Source organism: Hyla sarda, chromosome 8, assembly GCF_029499605.1.
Source record: "Hyla sarda isolate aHylSar1 chromosome 8, aHylSar1.hap1, whole genome shotgun sequence".
NCBI lineage: Eukaryota > Metazoa > Chordata > Amphibia > Anura > Hylidae > Hyla > Hyla sarda.
Genome location: NC_079196.1, coordinates 205,877,157 through 205,898,789, shown reverse-complemented (window position 1 = coordinate 205,898,789; position 21,633 = coordinate 205,877,157). Strand labels below are relative to the sequence as shown.

The window sequence follows — 21,633 nt, the reverse complement described above, 5'->3', positions numbered from 1 at the left end:
AGGGAGAGTTTGTGGTGGCCCAGTACGGGAGTTGTTAACCCGTACCCTTGCTGCCCTCTCAGGCAGCCTTCCTGCAGTGTCCCCTGGGCCCCCCTGCATCTGTTCTACTGTAATTGTATATTATCCCCTATGTTATGTACACTGCTCAAAAAAATAAAGGGAACACGAAGATAACACATCCTAGATCTGAATGAATGAACTAATCGTATGAAATACTTTCGTCTTTACATAGTTGAATGTGCTGACAACAAAATCACCCAATATTATCAATGGAAATCACATTTATCAACCCCTGGAGGTCTGGATATGGAGTCACACTCAAAATCACAGTGGAAAACCCCACTACAGGCTGATCCAACTTTGCTGTAATGTCCATAAAACAAGTCACAATGAGGCTCAGTAGTGTGTGTGGCCTCCACGTGCCCGTATGACCTCCCTACAACGCCTGGGCCTGCTCCTGATGAGGTGGCAACGTGGCATTGGGGGATGGAGCGAGACATGATGTGCTCAGTCGGATTCAGCTCTGGGGAACGGGCGGGCCAGTCCATAGCATCAATGCCTTCCTCTTGTAGGAACTGCTGACACACTCCAGCCACATGAGGTCTAGCATTGTCTTGCATTAGGAGGAACCCAGGGCCAACCGCACCAGCATATGGTCTCACAAGGGGTCTGAGGATCTCATCTCGGTACCTAATGGTAGTCCCGCAGTCAGGCTACCTCTGGCAAGCACATGGACCCACCGCTACACCATTACTGACCAACCGCCAAACCAGTCATGCTGGAGAATTTTGCAGGCAGCAGAACATTCTCCACGGCGTCCCCAGACTCAGACACGGCATCCCCAGTCCCCAGACAGCAAATGCCAAATGTCCTGCACGGTGTTGGGCTGTAAGCACAATCCCCACCTGTGGACATTGGGCCCTCATACCACCCTCATGGAGTCTGATTCTGACTATTTGAGTGGACACATGAACATTTGTGGCCTGCTGGAGGTCATTTTGCAGGGCTCTGGCAGTGCTCCTCCTGCTCCTCCTTGCACAGAGGTGGAGGTAGCGGTCCTGCTGCTGGGTTGTTGCCTCCTACGGCCTCCTCCACATCTCCTGATGTACTGGCTTGTCTCTTGGTAGCGCCTCCATGCTCTGGACACTACGCTGACAGACACAGCAAACCTTCTTGCCACAGCTCTCATTAATCGGACGTTATCTAGATCCACCTACCAACAAATGAGTTGTTATACATATAAACTGTATTTCTATGGGATGCATATTTAGTCATACACCTAAAATAAAGATCAAAATGCTTCGCAAAAACTCATGAATGTATTGTGCTAGCATCACAGTAGACCAGTGTTTCCTAACCAGGGTGCCTCCAGCTGTTGCAAAACTACAACTTCCAGCATGCCCGGACAGCCGAAGGCTGTCCGGGCATGCTGGGAGTTGAAGTTTTGCAACAGCTGGAGGCACCCTGGTTGTAAAACACTGCAGTAGACAGGTGGTCATAAGAACTTGAACTGATACAATAACTGGTAATAACTGATGATAACTGATGACCATCATCCTCCGTTATTTTTATTTATTTATTTTTAAACCTGATGTTCATCCGTTATCATCCGTTATTACCCGTCACATCCGTTTTTTATAATCAGGTTTTTAACCCTTTTTTTGCAAAAGCTGTACTGAGCATGCTCAGTACTAAAAACGATGTTAAAAAAAACCTGACAATAACGGATGTTTTTTATGACCATCCCGTTCCCATAGACTTCAATGTTAAATTTTAACGTCCGGTTTTTCACCATTTTTTTTTGCCGAACCAAAAATTTGTGCATGCACCGTCTTTTTTGCCTGCAAAAATAACTGACATTAGTAAAGACGGGCATAACTGATGCAAAAGGATGTTCAAAAAATCCCATTGACATGAATGGGATTTTTTGACGGCCGTTTTCAAGACTTTTTGCCGGGAGTAATAACGGAGGTTTTTTTTTACAGGATGATACCTGTAGTGTGATAGGGGCCTAAACAGGAGTTTTCTCTTTTCACAGGTATTTCTCTTTACTCGGGGGGGGGGGGTGGGGGGGGGGGGGGGGGGGGGGGGGGTAATGACTTTAGAAAGAATGATGTCACATAAATTCCACACTAAGTTAATAGCAGTGAAATCAATAATGTAATGTTGACCGCCCTGGAATGTAGTGGATTCCTGGAGTCAATATGACCCTATACAATACACTGATCGTCCATTATATCACCACCACTTACCTATAAAGAGTTATCGCCATGATGTCCGGTGACAGGATATGTTTACACTTTCTTACATGGCGGGAATCAGCTGCCATTTTTCTTTTCTAGCTCTGGAGTGGATCTATTAGGAGTGAATGTTAATGCTCAGATTGGAATGTGTCTATTACTTACAGGTTTCTGCAGGTCGATATGGAGAAGTCATGGCCACTATTTCACCTGCTGATCCGTGTTCAGGTTGGAGCAGTTATAATCCCTGTCGAGCGCCATCATTATAATATCCATGACCGGGGGTATAAAGGTTATACCCCACAACAAACCAGTATCCTCTGCTCTGTGGGACAGGATCAACCATAGTGGTAGTTATTATCGCACACCCAGGACTGGTGCAAGGATTTTTGCCACCCTAGGAAAAAGATAATTTTGTGGCCCCTTGAACCGCCCATTGGCTCTGCCCTGTGCCACACCCCACTCAACAATTGAGGTGACACACTGTAACAAACCCCCTCCTCATGTAATCTCCTTACTACAGGGGTGACACATTGTAACAAACCTCCTCCTCATGTAATCTCCTTACTACTGGGGTGACACACTGTAACAAACCTCCTCCTCATGTAATCTCCTTACTACTAGGGTGACACACTGTAACAAACCCCCTCCTCATGTAATCTCCTTACTACTGGAGTGACACACTGTAACAAACCCCCTCATGTAATCTCCTTACTACTGGGGTGACACACTGTAACAAACCTCCTCCTCATGTAATCTCCTTACTACTGGGGTGACACACTGTAACAAACCTCCTCATCATGTAATCTCCTTACTGCTGGGGAGACACACTGTAACAAACCTCCTCCTTATGTAATCACCTTACTACTGGAGTGACACACTGTAACAAACCCCCTCATGTAATCTCCTTACTACTGGGGTGACACACTGTAACAAACCTCCTCCTCATGTAATCACCTTACTACTAGGGTGACACACTGTAACAAACCTCCTCTTCATATAATCTCCTTACTGCTGGGGAGACACACTGTAACAAACCTCCTCCTTATGTAATCACCTTACTACTGGAGTGACACACTGTAACAAACCCCCTCATGTAATCTCCTTACTACTGGGGTGACACACTGTAACAAACCTCCTCCTCAGTTAATCACCTTACTACTAGGGTGACACACACTGTAACAAACCTCCTCTTCATGTAATTTCCTTACTACTGGGCTGACACACTGTAACAAACCTCCTCCTCATGTAATCTCCTTACTACTGGGGTGATACACTGTAACAAACCTCCTCCTCATGTAATCACCTTACTACTGGGGTGACACACTGTAACAAACCTCCTCCTCATGTAATCACCTTACTACTGGGGTGACATACTGTAACAAACCTCCTCCTCATGTACTCACCTTACTACTGGGGTGACACACTGTAACAAACCCCCTTCTCATGTAATCTCCTTACTACTAGCGTGACACACTGTAGCAAACCTCCTCCTCATCTAATCTACTTACTACTGGGGTGACACACTGTAACAGACCCCCTCCTCATGTAATCTTCTTACTACTGGGGTGACACACTGTAACAAAACCTCCTCCTCATGTAATCTCCTCACTACTGGGATGACACACTGTAACTGTGCCAGAAAGTTAAACAGATTTGTAAATTACTTCTATTAAAAAATCTTAATCCTTCCAGTACTTATTAGCTGCTGAATACTACAGAGGAAATTATTTTTCTTTTTTTGAACACAGAGCTCTCTGCTGACATCACGAGCACAGTGCTCTCTGCTGACATCTCTGTCCATTTTAAGAACTGTCCAGAGTAGAAGAAAATCTCCATAGCAAACATATGCAGCTCTGGAAAGTTCCTAAAATGGACAGAGATGTCAGCAGAGAGCACTGTGGTCGTGATGTCAGCAGAGAGCTCTGTGTTCCAAAAAGAAAAGAATTTCCTCTGTAGTATTCAGCAGCTAATAAGTACAGGAAGGATTAAGATTTTTTTAATAGAAGTAATTTACAAATCTGTTTAACTTTCTGGCACCAGTTGATTAAAAAACAAAAAAAGTTTTCCACCGGAGTACCCCTTTAAGCAGCACCATAAACTGATAAATAGGATGATTTTAAGCATAATCATTTGGCAAAAAAATAAAAATAAACATTTTGACTTATTTTAAACAGTAGTACAAAATTTGTCCGTGTATAGTGAACTGCGTAAAATCTAAACCCCTTAAAATTTACTAATTGTGTTTTTTTTTCAATATCCCCCAACAAATATTATTATTTTTTATTTTTATTTTGCTGTACATTTTATAGTAAATTTAAAAATTAATTATGGCTCTTAAAAGGCGAGGAGTTTAAGCGAAAACTCAAAAATGGAAGTGTCCTCAAGGGGCTAAGCCAGTGTTTAAAGGGGTACTCCGGTGGAAAACTTTTTTTTTTTAATCAACTGGTGCCAGAAAGTTAAACAGATTTGTAAATTACTTCTATTAAAAAATCTTAATCCTTCCAGTACTTATTAGCTGCTGAATACTACAGAGGAAATTCTTTTCTTTTTGGAACACAGAGCTCTCTTCTGACATCACGAGCACAGTGCTCTCTGCTGACATCTCTGTCCATTTTAAGAACTTTCCAGAGAAGAAGAAAATCCCCATAGAAAACATAGGCTGCTCTGGACAGTTCCTAAAATGGACAGAGATGTCAGCAGAGAGCACTGTGCTCATGATGTCAGCAGAGAGCACTGTGTTCCAAAAAGAAAAGAATTTCCTCTGTAGTATTTCAGCAGCGAAAAGTACCGGACGGATTAAGATTTTTTAATAGAAGTAATTTACAAATCTGTTTAACTTTCTGGCACCAGTTGATTAAAAAAAAAAAGTTTTTCACCGAAGTACCCCAGAGCTCCCCCCCAGCTGTTGCAAAACTACAACTCCCAGCATGCCCGGACAGCCTACGGCTGTCCGGGCATGCTGGGAGTTGTAGTTTTGCAACAGCTGGAGGCACACTGCTTGGGAAACACTGCTGTAAAAAGAAGTTCTTTCGGGTGAAGTCGCCTTTTTTTTTTATATAAGGAAGCAGGTGCCAGTGTCTTAAACAGCGTTACAAATAAAGTTATTGTTGAAATCATTCAGAAAAAAAAAAACTCCGCAGTCTTTCTATGGCTTGGCCAAATCGAGGCTTGGCTCTAACCCCGCCCATCCCCAGCTACGGTAGCCGGGAGGGCTGTTGATTTGGGCCTTCTCGGCCCCCGTTGCTACCGGTGTGTTAGTGTTGGTTCCTGTAAAGCAAGGGGAACGGCAACAGCAGCGTGGCCAGGGGCGGAAGGTGAATAAAGGCTTCAATATAAAGAGGGGGTAATCTAACTATAGGCTGTACTCCTTACACAGCAGTCCCTTCGTTTCAGTGTATCAGCTCTCATGTAATTATAAATAGTTTAATGTGTTGGGAGGGAGAACATTAGCAGCTGTGAAGTTCTGGCTGAGTATGCTTGGACTTGTAGTACTCCTGGAGGTTCCTCAGCCTAGTTTAGTGTTTCCAAACCAGGGAGCCTCCAGCTGTTTCAAAACTACAAATCCCAGCATGCCTGGACGATCTTTGACTGTCTGGGCATGCTGGGATTTGTAGTTTTGCAACAGTTGGGTTGGGAAACACTGCCCCAAGACTTGTCCTCCTAATTTCAGTATGCTCCTCTGTCTGGACCTTGATTAATGGTTTTGGGGGCATCAGTTGGGTGCATGTGTCTGGGCATGCTGGGAGTTTCAGTTCACTGGCCTAGTTGATTAAAGTCTGTTTTTTCGGGTTCTTTTTCTGCAGGGGGTTACAATGAGCGACATACGCCATTCTCTGCTTCGGAGGGATGCGCTCAGCGCTGCCAAGGAGGTGCTCTACCACCTGGACATCTATTTCAGCAGCCAGCTCCAGAGCGCCCCCGTGCCCATGGTGGAAAAGGGGCCCATCGAGTTACTTGAGGAGGTTCATCTTCCAAATTCCAAGGATCGCGGCTCCCATAACAAGGTGATTGCAACCCTGTCCGCTCGGATCTACATTGCGCTTTTATTAGCGGCCGTACACACACCTTCAATTGCTGTAGGCTAAGAGCTCTTTCTTTAGCGATAAAACACGTGCATGCTCAGCACGGTCGAGTGTGCATGTGTTCTCACTGGTATAAGGGGAGAAAAACTGCTGCCCTACACCTTTTTGTTGGCAGCTTATGGGAAAACCGTATTGGAATTCAATGTGCCCGATGCTCTTTCCCCTGATATAATCTATTGATGGATAATCGGGAGACCTGTATACACATAAGACTTGGTTCACATCTGAGGCTTCTTTTGGGGCTTTTGTTGAAGATTCTGTTTAAATAACAGGACGAAAGAAAAAATAACATATATATAGGTTGGCTGCAGCACACAAAAGTAGAGTTTTCAAGTGGTTTTATTCCATAGCAACGTTTCAGCCGCATGGGCGGCTGAAACGTTGCTATGGAATGGAATAAAACCACTTGAAACTCTACTTGTGTGCTGCAGCCAACCTTCTTTTTGGTGGATAGCTGTGGGCCCCTGACCTAGGCTTTTTTTTTTTTTTTTTTTTGCTGCTCTGCACCAAACTACGCTTCTACACCGAGGTGCCGCCCACCCCTGGACTTTCCTTATATATATATATATATATATATATATATATATATATATATACACACATATTATAATATATGTGTTGCTTGCTATCTGGTTAAAATCCAATAATCCAATGACAGACTCCAGCTGGAAATGTGACGATCTGTTGTGCAGAGGACAGACTGCCGCTGTTGAATAGAGTCTGCAACGGAAGCCCCGACACAATTGTTACCCTGGCTTATCAATTGTGCTATAATAGTGTTAACATAGTTCATAAGGTTGAAAAAAAGACCAGAGTCCATCAAGTTCAACCTATAACCCTAATGAGTCCCTACTGAGTTGATCCAGAGGAAGGCAAAAAAAAAAAACTCATACTACAGGTAAAAATTCCTTCCCGACTCCAAATATGACATCAGAATAAATCCCTGATTAATGTTCTGTCCCTATAAATCTAGTATACATAACCTGTAATGTTATTATTCTCCAAAAATGCATCCAGACCCTTTTATATTCTTTTACAGAGTTCCCCATGACCACCTCCTCAGGCAGAGAATTCCACAGTCTCACTGCTCTTACAGTTAAGAACCCCGTCTGTGCTGGTGTAGAAACCTTCTTTCCTCTAGATGTAGAGGATGCCCCCTTGTTATAGATACAGTCCTGGGTATAAATAGGTCATGGGAGAGATCTCTGTACGGCCCCTGATATATTTATACATAGTTATTAGGTCGCCCCTAAGCCTTCTTTTTTCTAAACTAAATAACCCTAATTCTGATAATCTTTCTGGGTACTGTAGTCCTCCCATTCCCCACACTCCCATACCAGGGTGTTGCAAACCTACACCTGTAGTGAAGAAAAGTTGTAGTTTTGCAACAGCTGGAGGCACCCTGATGTGAGCACTGCAGCCTCTTCACTGTTAAGCTGGTACTTGTAATCCCCATACTAGTGGTGATGCAAGGTACTGCAGCCTTGTCCTGTGTGGAGGCACACTGCTAAGGTAACACTGCGCTATAGGGAAGTGTCCCCCCAACCTGTGACTCTCCAGCTATGGCAAAACTACAGTGCTGTCTGAGCATGATGGGAGTTGTAGTTTTGCACCAGCGTGAGGCACACTGGTTGGAACACAGTGCTATAATGTGTATAGGGGCCTGCTCTGATTGGATGTTAGAACTATCACTCAGAGGTGAGAGGAGGGTCTAGTGAAGCAGGGAGCTCTGGGTACATATCGAGCAGGATCCACCTTTTGGCCATGCAATGCGCTCAATGGTAACTTTAGGAAGATTTGAAACTCTGAGTACAGGTTCCCTATAAGAACCTTCATAGACCGTATGAGAACAATTCAGAATGTGAGATGTTGAGAACAAAATAATCCGGCTGTGGTGTAATCCTTGGTATGAGGTGCATCTTATGGGGGCCCCACAGACTATATGTTACAGTTCTGCGTACCAGTGTGACATACCGCTATGTATATATATAATTGATAACCTTTTCTCCCTTCAGCGATTTACTGCCATGCAAGAGCTGCAGCTTCTGGAGATTCTCTGCAACTACTTTCAAGACCAAACCAAGGAGGCAGTCCGCCAGGTCATCTTCTCCTCGCTGTTCAGCCCGCAGGGCAATAAGGCAGATGAGCAGCGAATGGCGCTCCTGGGCAAGCTGACGTCCATGGCAGTGGCGGTGTGCAGGCTGCCAGTGCTGGAATGTGCTGCATCATGGCTCCAGGTACAAGTCAGTGACCTTGTTAGTCTGGACATTGCCCTTTATAGGGGTTATCCAGGATTAGAAAACAGAGCGGATTTATTCCGAAGACAGCGCCACCCATGTCCTCAGGTTGTGTGTGGTATTGCAGCTCAGTTCCATTAAAGTGAATAGAGCCAAGTTGTAATATCACACACATCCTGAGGACAGGAGTGATTCTACTTTTGAAATAAATTAGCTCTGTTTAATTATTCCTGGATAATGCCTTTAAAGGGGTACTCTGGCCCTGAGACATCTTATCCCCTATTCAAAGGATAGGGGATAAGATGTCTCACTGCTGGGGACCCCCGCAATCTTGTATTCGCCACCCACCTGTTTGAGTTGCACGACGCGGTGCCAGCTCACAAACAGCCGGGTAGCGACCACGGGGCGGAGTGTCACGATATCCTTTGGATAGGGGATAAGATGTCTCAGGGCCGGAGTACCCCTTTAAAGCATCATTGTCATTTTAAAAAAATATCAAAAGTTTAGAATGCATCGGGTCTCACTCTTGAGCCTCGTTGTGCGGTAAGTTATCAGCCAATAAAATGTGTGGCTCTGCTGCTCACTCCCTGGCCAGCCTTTCTTTCCAACGTAATCACTGCATAGACTAAAGCACTGAATAAGTCTAATTTCATTGTCAGTCAGGGAATGAAGCGCGCATTACTGGGCACTTCAGCAGCTTTTAGCTCACAATCGCAGTTGGTCTTTGGACTGAGAACCGGTGCAATCTAAACTTTTGATATGTCTGTACAACATGTTGAAAGTTTTTTCAAATGACAGTAAATGGCAGCTATAAGATTGTGTTGTCACCAGCATTGTAGGCTCTGTTGCAGATTTTGTCCTACTTGATGAGAAGTATAGGGCAGCACACAGCACTGGTCTTTCTGTCATATTGGCAGACATCATGATGGAACCCTTGCTTGACAAAGACTCACAATAGAGTCGGAATGTTGCACTGTGCCTTGGAGGAATAAAGAGTTTTTAGTTTTTTGCTTTTTTTTGTACTATCACCCCATAAGGATTCTTTGAAATAATGGACTAGTATACCCTTTAGACACAGGGATTGGTAGATTATGCATCCATTTTTATTGCAAGTGTATCATATTTTAAGCAAAGTGCTGTGGCTATGTTTGCTATTAGGTATGCACCCAAATTTCGGCTGCCGAAAATGCCCCTTTTGGCCTTTTCGGCTAAGGGGGTATCCTGCCGATAATTTCGGCAGGCGTGGCCTAAAATCGGGGCATGGCTTTCAACTTTCTCTCCTGTGTGAGGTGCAGAACTGCACACCGGCACCACACTGCCTTATCCTCCCTGTGCCGTGGGAAGGAACTCGGGCAATCATTATTCCCTGCTCCAGATCCATCAGGTCTGGCCAAGATAAACTGTTGCTTGGGAGATACAGAAGAATCCCCAGAATTGCTGATTTTTGTTTACTCAATGTAGAAGAAAAAAAAAAAAGTGATCCAAAAAGTCCCATCAAAATAAAAATAGTACTCAATCTATTTATCAATTTATCAAAAGTAAAAATGGAGTAGTTGCCTATAGCAACCAATCAGACAGGTGTGTACCCCTTTAGTGTGTCCTGGAGTCATTGTATAGTGAGTGGCAGTGCTGTGGCGCCAAGCCTGGCCTGTACTTTCTATAGCCCCCCCCCCCCCCCCCCCCCCCGCATCCTCTTCAAATACATCATTAACTAAAAATTCTGATAATACAATTTTACAAAATCTATATTGAAAGAAAGTGGGCGGGGCAATGCATTTTCGGTTTCGATTTTCGGCCATGCACAGCCTAAATTTTTGGTTTCCATTTCGGCCCAAAATTTCCTTTTCGGTGCATCGCTATTTTCTATGATGGATGATGGAACCTGTTGTATCCCTTAAGTGTGGTCCAAGTGCTGACGGTGTCCTTTGTAAGGTGGATCTATAACGACTCCTATGAGGGAACAGGAAAAACAGAATTTACAACACTGGTGAGAACATAGACCAACATATAATCTTCATGAAGCATTATTCCCCTCTATTGACAATGGGAATATGGAGTTACAGGATATCCTGAAATCTAACACATAGATGTTCATTCAGTGTGTGGTGCCAAGTGCTTACAGCTTTCATTATCTTCTTGCTGTCAGTGAATAGAAATGTAAAGGCTGGAAAATTGCATATTTTTGTACATTACACGATAGCTTACAATTTTTTTGTACTTGCAGCGCACTCCAGCCGTGTACTGTGTACGTTTGGCCAAGGCCCTGGTGGGCGACTACTGTGGCTTGGTGCCGAGCTCCATCCAAACCCTGAAGCAGATCTTTAACGTCAGCCCACGCTTTTGCTGCCAGTTCATCAGTGCAGTTGCTGCCCTCTATGATATGTCCACAGGTAAGTGTTTTTAGTGTGTTTTAGTTGAAGGGGTACTCCGGTGGAAAACTTTTTTTTTTTTTAAATCAACTGGTGCCAGAAAGTTAAACAGATTTGTAAATTAGATTCAATAAAGAAAGACGTAGGTGCACTCACCGATCAGCGGAGACCACTGCATGTCGGGGTCCGGTTCACGGGGAGCTGGGTCTCAGCATAGGCGCCGGAAGTGTGGCGCTCGGAGGCGAAGCCTCCGAGCGCCATACTTCCCGCGCCTATGCTGCGACCCAGCTTCCCGTGAACCGATCTCCGCTGAGCGGTGAGTGCACGCATGTTTTACTTTATTGAATCTTTCCGATACTTGATGCTTGTATGTGTGCACCCCACAGGTACCGGGGTTTGGCCGCACTCCAGTCCAGGTGATATATGCCCTTAGAGTGCTCTCCCCTTTCTTGTTTTATATACATTTGTAAATTACTTCTATTAAAAAATCTTTACCCTTCCAGTACTTTTTAGTAGCTGTATGGTACAGAGGAAATTCTTTTCTTTTTGAATTTCTTTTTTGTCTTGTCCACAGTGCTCTCTGCTGACACCTGCTGCCTGTGTCAGGAACTGTCCAGAGCAGGAGAAAATCCCCATTGCAAACCTATTCTGCTCTGGACAGTTCCTGACACGGACAGAGGTGTCAGCAAAGAACACTGTGGACAAGACAAAAAAGAAATTCAAAAAGTATAGAATTTACTCTGTAGCATACAGCTACTAAAAAGTACTGGAAGGGTAAAGATTTTTTAATAGAAGTCATTTACAAATATGTTTTACTTTCTGGCACCAGTTGATTTAAAAAAAAAAAAAAATGTTTTCCACCGGAGTATCCCTTTAAGTTCACATTCAATGAATAAACCTCTTCTGAACCATCGTGTTTTCTATAACCTTTCAGAGGAGCTCATCCCGCCTCATGATCTCCTGGAAATGATTGTATCCTGGATTTTTGAGGACCCTCGTCTAATTCTGATTACCTTCCTCAACACCCCTATTACGGCCAACCTGCCTATTGGTTTCCTTGGCTTCTCCCCATTGATGGGTTTGGTGCGGTGGTGTGTGATAGCCCCTCTGGCCTATAGACGGAAGCAAAAGGCGGCTGGTGGCGGTCCTATTGTGGAAGACCAGAACCTTTACTCAAAGTTACATTTGAGTGTCCTGCAAGGCCTCATGGTCCTTCAGACCCACCTGACCGAGAAGAGCTTGTATGGGCGCTTGGCACTTATCCTGTTCGAGCAGCTTGTGCCTCTGGTGGAAGAGCTGGGGCAACTCTGCGAGGAACTTAACCCACTGAATGCTGAACAAGAGATGGAACTGGCACTGGATCGGCTGGCTCAAGCTCTACAAGTCTCCATGGCGACGGGGGCATTACTTTGCACCCGGGGTAAGTTTTGGAACACACATGGGTTGCATAGAATTGCCTGCATTGTTACACAGTGTTAGTTGGTGATTCTTTTGTTACAAAGAGTTTACCCATCACAGTTTTGTTGCTTGATTTTGACGCTATTTTAGGTGTGTGCACAATACTACAGAAGACATGGAGCAAGTGACCCAATTCTATAGGGTGCATGAGCTCAAAATGACCTTCTTGATATTTGGAAATAAAGGTGTTAAAGGAGTTATCCAGGAAAAAAAACTATATATAATTATATATATATATATATATATATATATATATATATATATATATATATATAACCAAAGGATTCTCCTGTTGCTATAGATATATATATATATATATATATATATATATATATATATATATATATATATATATATATATATATATATATATAGATATATAGATATATATATCTCAACTGGCTCCAGAAAGTTAAACAGATTTGTAAATTAGCAAGGCAGGAATGGTCAGCTCACAGGACACCCAACACGGCTATGTGCTCCAGCATAAGAAATCAAAAGAAGGTAGGTAGCCAGTGGTAACGATGTAAAATTCTGCTTTATTCGGATCCTCATAAAACCGCATGCAAGCGGGATTCAGCCTCAGACAACAATTGCAGGTAAACGTGGACGCGTTTCGGGAATAACACGATATACCTTACTAAACAACCAGGTTATATATGGGTGTCTATTGAGAAAAGGGAGGAGTCAAAACTAAGGTCCAACCTTGTTAACCCCCTCCATTCACTCAGATTTACCCTAACATACATGAAATGTGTAACCGGGGATTAGTATAACACTTATATAGTATAAACATACAAAAGTTATTAATTTACTGTAAAAACAGCAAAAGACATAAAAATAACTGATGACAAAATACAAAAACAAAAAAATTTGCAGGAAAAAGATCGCACCATGTGAACACCCACCTACTATGGAACAAAAAGTATAAATACTATTAATAAAGCAAAAAAAATCACTAATAATGGAAGATTAGATCACTCCTCAAGTTCAGACCACCCGGGTGGATGGTCTGAAGATTATGTATCCAAAAGACCTCCCTATTTCGCAAAGATCTAACCCTATCTCCTCCTCTCGGATGCCTACGAACACATTCTATGCCGCAGAAAACCATGTTAGATACATCACCACCGTGTACGTCTCGAAAATGTTTAGAAACAGTAGAGGCGTTCACATGGTGCGGATTCACTGCGGCACGAATGTGTTCCTGTATGCGTTTTTTTTAAAAAGCGTTTCGTGCTACTCACATACATAAGTTTACAACTGATACAAGACATAACGTAATCTGTAAACGTAGTCTGACAGTTAATATACGATCGAATAGGGGACACTCTGTTTGGTATTAAGATTTACAAATTCTTTAGTAACCTGAGCGTGTTTACACACCACGCAGCGTGAGAGTCTACACTTGAAAAATCCTTTAACCTGCAATCAGGTGGGACTAGTGTCGCTGCCGGTGGAAAACAGGTTAGGGGACAAGATATTACCGAGGGTGGGAGCACGTCTAGAAGAAAACCTGCAACCGCTCCGTGTGTATTTGGCCAAGATTGGATCCTGTGACAACACCGGCAAATACTTTTTTACAATTTTGGTTATCTCATGGTATTCTGTACTGAAAGTAGTAACAAACGTGACCTTCTCTTCATTACGCCTCTTTGAACCTGTACTGCCCTTACCAGAAGAAATTAAAAGATCCCTCCTATCTTTCACCTGGACCTTGTCAAGAGCTCTATTGATTATTGTCGGGGAATGACCCCTATTTAGCAAGCGCTTTGTAACTACAGTAACTTCATTGTTATACAGGTCTTGTGAAGAACAATTACGCTTTGCACGGGGGAATTCACCCACAGGCTCAGCAGCAATTGTATGTCTAGGATGACAAGACTTCGCTCTCAAAAGAGAGTTACCAGCACAAGCCTTGCGATAAGTAGATGTGTGAACCTGAGGGGTATTGGCTACCAACTGAATGTCTAGAAACGAAACTTGGGTTTTATTCCATGAAAACGTAAACCATAAATTAAATGGGTTATTGTTAACAAAATCCATAAAATACTGTACCCTAGATGCGTCTGATTTCCAAATTATGACCACATCGTCCACAAACCTACCAAAGTAGGCTATGTCCTGTTGGAATGGGTTGTCCTCACAAAAAATGTATTGTAATTCCCACCAAAAAACAAAAATGTTAACAATTGAAGGTGAGGCTCTAGCGCCCATTGAAGCGCCCGTTTTTTGAATAAAACATTTTCCATCAAAAGAAAAATAATTATGTGATAACAAATAACGTAAAGCCTCAATGACAAACTCCTGTAACGCAAGACTATAGGTGGAAAATGTGGACATAATGTAGCTAACGACCAGAATAGATGATGGGGTAAAGATGAGTATAAAGATTCGATGTCCATAGTGAGTCAGGAGTAAGACGAATTCCACTCTAACTGGTCCACTATGGACAACAAATGTTGGGAATCTTTGATGTAGCTGGGACATAAAGGAACCAAAGGCTTTAGAATCGAATCCACCCACTGGCTAAGGCGTTCGTTCAAGGAACCGATTCCCGCCACAATGGGTCTCATAGGGGGGGGGGGGGGAATCGGTCCTTGTGTACCTTAGGCAGTGAGTGGAAAACAGGGGTAGTTGGGTTATGAACCAGGATATAATCGTACTGTTTTTGTGAAATTACTCCCAAACCAAGACCAAAGTCCAACACTGCCCTCAGATCCTCCCTAAAAAGGGAGGTTGGATCCGATGGCAGTGTACCATAGGTGCTTTGGACGCAGGTTTATATAGTTTGTTGAATAAACAAATCCTTGAAGACCAAATATACCACCATACCCACCTTATCGGCTGCTCTCACAACCAGCTGGTTATTATCCTTGATCTGTCTAACAGCCAGATTTTCCTGTCTGGACAAATTACCAGGACCCCTGCGAGTACAGGAATTTTTGAGTTCCACCAAATCGTGCATAATTAGGTCCTGGAAATTGTCCATAGCAGGTGATCTGGAGTGCACAGGATAAAAATCCGGATTACTCATGCAAAATTCACCAGAAACATTGGTCAAATTGGATACTTTCATGGATTCTAATACCATCAATCTAAGATTGCACAAAGAAATCTGTTCAGAATTCAGAAACATTCGTTATTGGTGCATTAGAGAGTGAATTGGACACAGATTCCAATACATCACTGTGAAGAGCACCCATAGTATCACGAGAGAAAGTCTCTGATAAATTAGTGGCATCTTGAGAAAGTTCAGGAGGCTTGAGGGCAAAGTGTCTTTTTAGGGTCAAAGATCTTACAAACGATTAACGTCTCGGATAGTCTCAAACCCTTGGACAAAACTCCAATCTGGGGCGCAGACAAATTAAGTACCTCACTGATTCCGGTTACTGAGTCCTCGGCCTGCTCTCCCAAGGAGAGCGTCTGGTGCCGATGTTTCCTCCCCGCTCGCCTGCCTCGTTTTTTTGGCTTCCTGCCTCGGGGATTGCGGTAGGGTGGATTTATTCCCGAAACGCGTCCACGTTTACCTGCAATTGTTGTCTGTGGCTGAATCCCGCTTGCATGCGGTTTTATGAGGATCCGAATAAAGCAGAATTTTACAATGTTACCACTGGCTACCTACCGTCTTTAGATTTGTAAATTACTTCTATTAAAAAAATCTTAATCCTTTTAGTACTTATGAGTTGCTGAAGTTGAGTTGTTCTTTTCTGTCTAAGTGCTCTCTGATGACACCTGTCTCGGGAACTGTCCAGAGTAAAAGCAAATCCCCATAGCAAACCTCTTCTACTCTGTGCAGTTCCCGAGACAAGCAGAGATGTCAGCAGAGAGCACTGTTGCCAGACAGAAAAGAAGAACTCAACTTCAGCAGCTGATCATTATTGGAAGGATTAAGATTTTTTTAATAGAAGTAATTTACAAATCTGTTTAACTTTCTGGAGCCAGTTGATATAAAAAAAGTTTTTTTTCCTGGAATACCCCTTTAATCGTCAGAACTGATTTGACCCCATATAAGTATTACAAGATCAAATGTATGAGTAAACATTTTATTAATATTAATTTTTTCCTTTGCAGATGACCTGAGAACCCTCTGCGCAAGACTTCCCCATAACAAGTAAGTGGTGTACGTTGTTGACTACAGATTGCAGTTTTAAAGCGGTGTTTTCCAAACAGTGTGTCTCCAACTGTTGCAAAACTACATCTCCCAGCATGCCCGGACAGCCATAGGCTGTCCGGGCATGCTGGGAGATGTAGTTTTGCAACAGCTGGGGGGAGCTCTGGTTAAACACTGGCTTAGCCCCTTGAGGACACTTCCATTATGGAGTTTTCGTTTAACCTCCTCGTCTTTTTAAGAACCATACTTATTTTTTCATTTTACCATAACATGTCCAGGCATTCTGGAAGTTGTAGTTTTGCAACAGCTGGAGACACACTGTTTGGAAAACACTGTTTTATGGCCTATTCACACGTACAGTATTCTGTGCAGATTTGATGCGCAGGATTTTCTGCTGCAGATTTCAATGTAAACTGAATGACTGAACACGGCTTCTAATCCTGCGCATCAAATCTGCGCAGAATACTGTACGTGTGAACAGACCCTTCACTGTCGCAGGGGCATGTCAAAAGTTTTTGTCCATCGTAGTCTCAGTGCTGAGACCCCTACTGATCAGAAGGGCGTGTCATTGCTGTTCACTTCACAGCTCGAAGCGATCTTTGTCTCGCTGATCTAGTCTATAGCACAGTGCAAAAAAGAGCGCTGTCCCTGTGATATGCCAAAAGTGTCATTGCCCCTTTAAACTCTCAATGTATGCACAGTGTTTTATTCATACATAAGGCATTACAAGTTCTACACCTGTTTCAGAGGTGGCGACCGCTATCTCTGTGCATTAAAGGGGTACTCTGGTGGAAAACTTTATTTTTTATTTTTTTTTAAATCAACTGGTGCCAGAAAGTTAAACAAATTTGTAAATTACTTCTATTAAAAAATCTTAATCCTGCTAGTACTTATTAGCGGCTGTATGCTACAGAGAAAATTCTTTTCTTTTTGGAACACAGAGCTCTCTGCTGACATCACGAGCACAGTGCTCTCTGCTGACACCTCTGTCCATTTTAAGAACTGTCCAGATTAGGAGAAAATCCCCATAGAAATCCTCTCCTGCTCTGGACAGTTCCTAAAATGGACAGAGATGTCAGCAGAGAGCACTGTGCTCATGATGTCAGCAGAGAGCTCTGTGTTCCATAAAGAAAAAAATGTCCTCTGTACTATTCAGCAGCTAATAAGTACTGGAATGATTAAGATTTTTTTAATAGAAGTTATTTTTCAAATCTGTTTAACTTTGTGTCACCAGTTGATTAAAAAAAAAATATATATTCCACCGGAGTACCCCTTTAAACTGTAGGTGGGGATACACTTACAGTAGCTGTTGTCTGACCACTTGTATTACCTCCTCCCTCCCCAATACATATACACTGTTGAGCTTGTGCTTTTGATAGGAAGAGGAAAATAAGCCGCTGCCAGACACATTCCTTCAGAAGACAAGAAATATGCATTACATCTCCACATGCCTGATCCTTCTTTCCACCAGTGTTATCTGGCAGGAAAAAGTCAACACAGCCCCACACACATAATATAGTCAGTCAGTCATTTCCTTTGAAATCATTGGGTCCAGCTAACTTTGTATGGCCCCCTTTAAATGGAATTTACTCGGACCACCTAACTTCTTGGGTGCTTTTCAGGGCTGTGGAGTCGGTAGATAAATGTGCCGACTGCAGTTTTTTGTACTCCCGACTACTCTGTATTAATATGCGAATGTATTTATAAACACTTACAGTTGAATCCAAGAAGCTGTTCCACCAAGTTCTTCTAAGCTCTTCTAGCAGAGAGAGGTAGTTGGGCAGAAGCTGCTGCCTTCTCCTTTTTGTTTGCTGATCTGCTGCTGAAGATAGGGCAGTGGGAGGATCCAGGAAGGGGCATTTATTATAAAACATGATTTCCCTAGTAGAATCTCATAGTCATGTTTAAAGTTTAAGCTAACAATCGGAGGTTACAAGTTTTTATAGCCTTAGCTGAATGGCAGCAGTTTTTCCAATGGTTTACAGCTTCAGTCTTGAACTATTGACCCTCCAATCCCTTCACTTATACAAGTGTCTCTAGTCCTGCAAAAAAACATATTTACTTAACCCCTTATCAGTGAGAGGTTAGGTTACCCATGGGTTCCCTGTAACAGCAGAACACAACACTATGGAAAGTATAAGTATTGCCGCTCCTAATTGTGCGTTGCGTGCCATATAGTGAAGCACATGAAAAGCTTCTTCAAGGTCACTTAACGTGTTCGTTTTGCTGTTACGTGAGGCACTGCATGCATTGGTCTTTATTCTTACAGTAGAGAAGTCATTCATTATAACTTTTTGTAAATTGGGACATTTAAACTTGCTTTTTTTTTTTTATTCCAATCTAAATTTAGTCGGAGTCGGTGCATTGTTTGCTGACTCCGACATCCAGGTACCCAAAATTACGTCTGACTCCTCGACTCGGACTCCACAGCACTGGTGCTTCTATACTGGTATCTATAGAATAATGACAGATTGGCGGCCACAACAGACGGGAGTGGGTGGAGCTGTCTACACTATATTTGTACACAATCCTACTATATTTATGCTTATTCTGTATATTGCTCCTTTTAACCCCAAAACATTTTTCCTTTCCTTTCAGTTTGATGCAATTGGTGGTATCCGGTCCAGTGCAGCCGCAGCCTGCTCATCCGACTCAGACTCTGACTCCAACTCTTACTCCGACTCTGACCCCCGCATACTACCCTCACATTCACACACCACCTTTGGGTTACCCCACACTCCCTGCCCATGCAGCATTGCCCACTCATGCTGCTCTTCCTGCACACACAGTCCTCCCCGCTCACTCTACTCTACCTGGTCATGCAGCATTGCCCGCTCATACAGCACTCCCTGCACATCCTGCCCTGCCCACCCATGCAGCACTGCCAACGCACCCCGCACTACCAGGACATCCCGTGCAGACTTTCATGCCTGGCATGGCCTTTCCTTTTCGACCAATGCGTTGATTACCTCTACGATATATATTCCGAGGATGGACTCATTGACAGGGAGGACAGTCGTACATGGAGATGCTTCAGCTGACCGGGCAGCGTCACAGACAGAGGCATCACGGGCTGCTTGTTACAGTACACCAGATGCAGATATGGTTTCATTGTTTAGATCACGTTCTCACTCTCTGGACTTGTCGCGTGAAAAACAATATATTCACAATTTGTATATAGGGAGAAAAAAAAAAGGAGGAGACCTCCATTTTCTAAGAGCAGTGGTTTGCCGTCTCTTTAGGCCATGCTGAGAGTTGTAGTTCCTGGAGAGCCATAGCTTGCAGACAACTGTCATTTGATTCAGCAGATATCTTATCAACCATTCTCTTTCCTAGATTAGCTTATTCTATGACAATGCAAGACGATAGAGCAGTGGTCTCCAACCTGCGGACCTCCAGATGTTGCAAAACTACAACTCCCAGCATGCCCGGACAGCCAACGGCTGTCCGGGCATGCTGGGAATTGTAGTTTTGCAACATCTGGAGGTCCGCAGGTTGGAGACTACTGCAATAGAGGTACCCACTCTGGGCATCAGCTGTGCAGAGAGATATGCCACTGGTTTTACAGCACATGGCATCAGACTCTGCTGTGCTTAGTCTTGAGTGATCTTCTCTTATGTGGTTATATGGCAGTATTTTCCAACCAGTGTGTGCCTCCAGCTGTTGCAAAACTACAATTCCCAGCATGACTGGACAGCCTGTCTATGCATGCTGTGGTTTTAGTTTTGCAACAGCTGGAGGCACACACTGGTGGGAAAATACTGCCATATAACCACATAAGAGAAGATCACTTTAAAGGGGTACTCCACTGGGAAAAAAAAAAAAAATGAAAATCAACTGGTGCCAGAAAGTTAAACAGATTTGTAAATTACTTCTATTTAAAAATCTTAACCCTTCCAGTACTTATCAGCTGCTGTATGTTCCAGAGGAAGTTCTTTTCTTTTTGAATTTATTTCCAGTCTGACCAAAGTGCTCTCTGCTGACACCTCTGTCCATGTCGGGAACTGTCCAGAGCAGGAGCAAATTCCCATAGCAAACCTCTCCTGCGCCGAACAGTTCCTAAAATGGACAGAGGTGTCAGCAGAGAGCACTGTGGTCAGACAGAAAGGAAATTCAAAAAGAAAAGAACTTCCTGTGGAGCATACAGCAGCTGATAAGTACTGGAAGGATTAAAAATTTTAAATAGAAGTAATTTACAAATCTGTTTACATTTCTGGCACCAGTTAAAAAAATAAAAATGTTTTCCAGGGGAGTACCCCTTTAATATTGAAAGAGTATAGCCATAAAGTGGTCACTTGAAGGCTGGGATTCCGCACAACTTGGGCGTTTTTTAAAGTTTTTTTTTACCCGAAATACTGTTTGACGCTTTATCTTTGGCGTTTTTATAACAAGTTGTGTGATTCTTTAATCATGCGACTTGAAGAATTGGGCATGCCATAAAAATTGCCAATTTAAAAAAACATTGCATTTCTTACCTCCTATAGAAGTTTAAGGCCATGTTCACAAGGCGTAAAATGTGAATTCTTACTGTGTGAACAGTGCAGCAGAATTCTATTGAAATCAATGGGACGCTGCTGCAGCAAAATGTCTGTGAGGAATATTCCTGCAAAATTCTGAACAAACATTCCACTGTTTGAATATACCCTTAAAGGGGTATCCGCCCCTAGACATCTTGTTCCCTTTCCAAAGGATAGGGGATAGGATGTCTGATCATGGGGGTTCAGCTGCTGGGGACCCCTGCAATCTCCATACTGCACCCGGCGTTTATTTAGAGGCTTGGGTGCAGCTCCAGTGGCTCGTGACGTAACGGCCGCGCCCCGCTTGTGACGACTCGGTCACGACCCCTCAATGCATGTCTATGGGAGTGGGCGTGACGGCCGTCACGCCCCCTCCCATAGACTTGCATTGAGGAGGCATGGCCGTGACGTCACGAGTGAGGCGTGGAAGTGATGTCACAAGCGTCCTTCTCACTTCACCAGTCATCCGGCACTGCTCCAGTCATCCGCTCCGTGCACCAGATGTCTGGGGTGCCGCATCCCAATAAGTCTATTGGGAACCCCTGCAAATAGACATCTTATCCCCTATCCTTTGGATAGGGGATAAGATTTCTAGGAGCGGAGTACCCCTTTA

The 21,633-nt window shown here is 43.4% G+C and overlaps 1 protein-coding gene across 2 annotated transcripts; it reads left to right on the top strand.

Moving 5' to 3' along the window:
• The first annotated feature begins 5,453 nt into the window (after nt 1–5,453).
• INTS15 (integrator complex subunit 15) lies at nt 5,454–19,903 on the top strand. 2 transcript variants are annotated; one of them, XM_056534169.1, is made up of 7 exons: nt 5,454–5,557; nt 6,047–6,247; nt 8,341–8,562; nt 10,787–10,952; nt 11,866–12,351; nt 16,464–16,503; nt 19,102–19,903. In XM_056534169.1, the coding sequence occupies exons 2-7, from the start codon at nt 6,056–6,058 to the stop codon at nt 19,466–19,468; spliced, it is 1,473 nt and encodes a 490-aa protein (XP_056390144.1). In that variant the 5' UTR covers nt 5,454–5,557; nt 6,047–6,055; the 3' UTR covers nt 19,469–19,903. The 2 variants fall into 2 exon arrangements, with proteins under 2 accessions (XP_056390144.1, XP_056390145.1); XM_056534170.1 differs by lacking the exon at nt 5,454–5,557 and adding an exon at nt 5,563–5,586.
• The last annotated feature ends 1,730 nt before the right edge of the window (nt 19,904–21,633 follow it).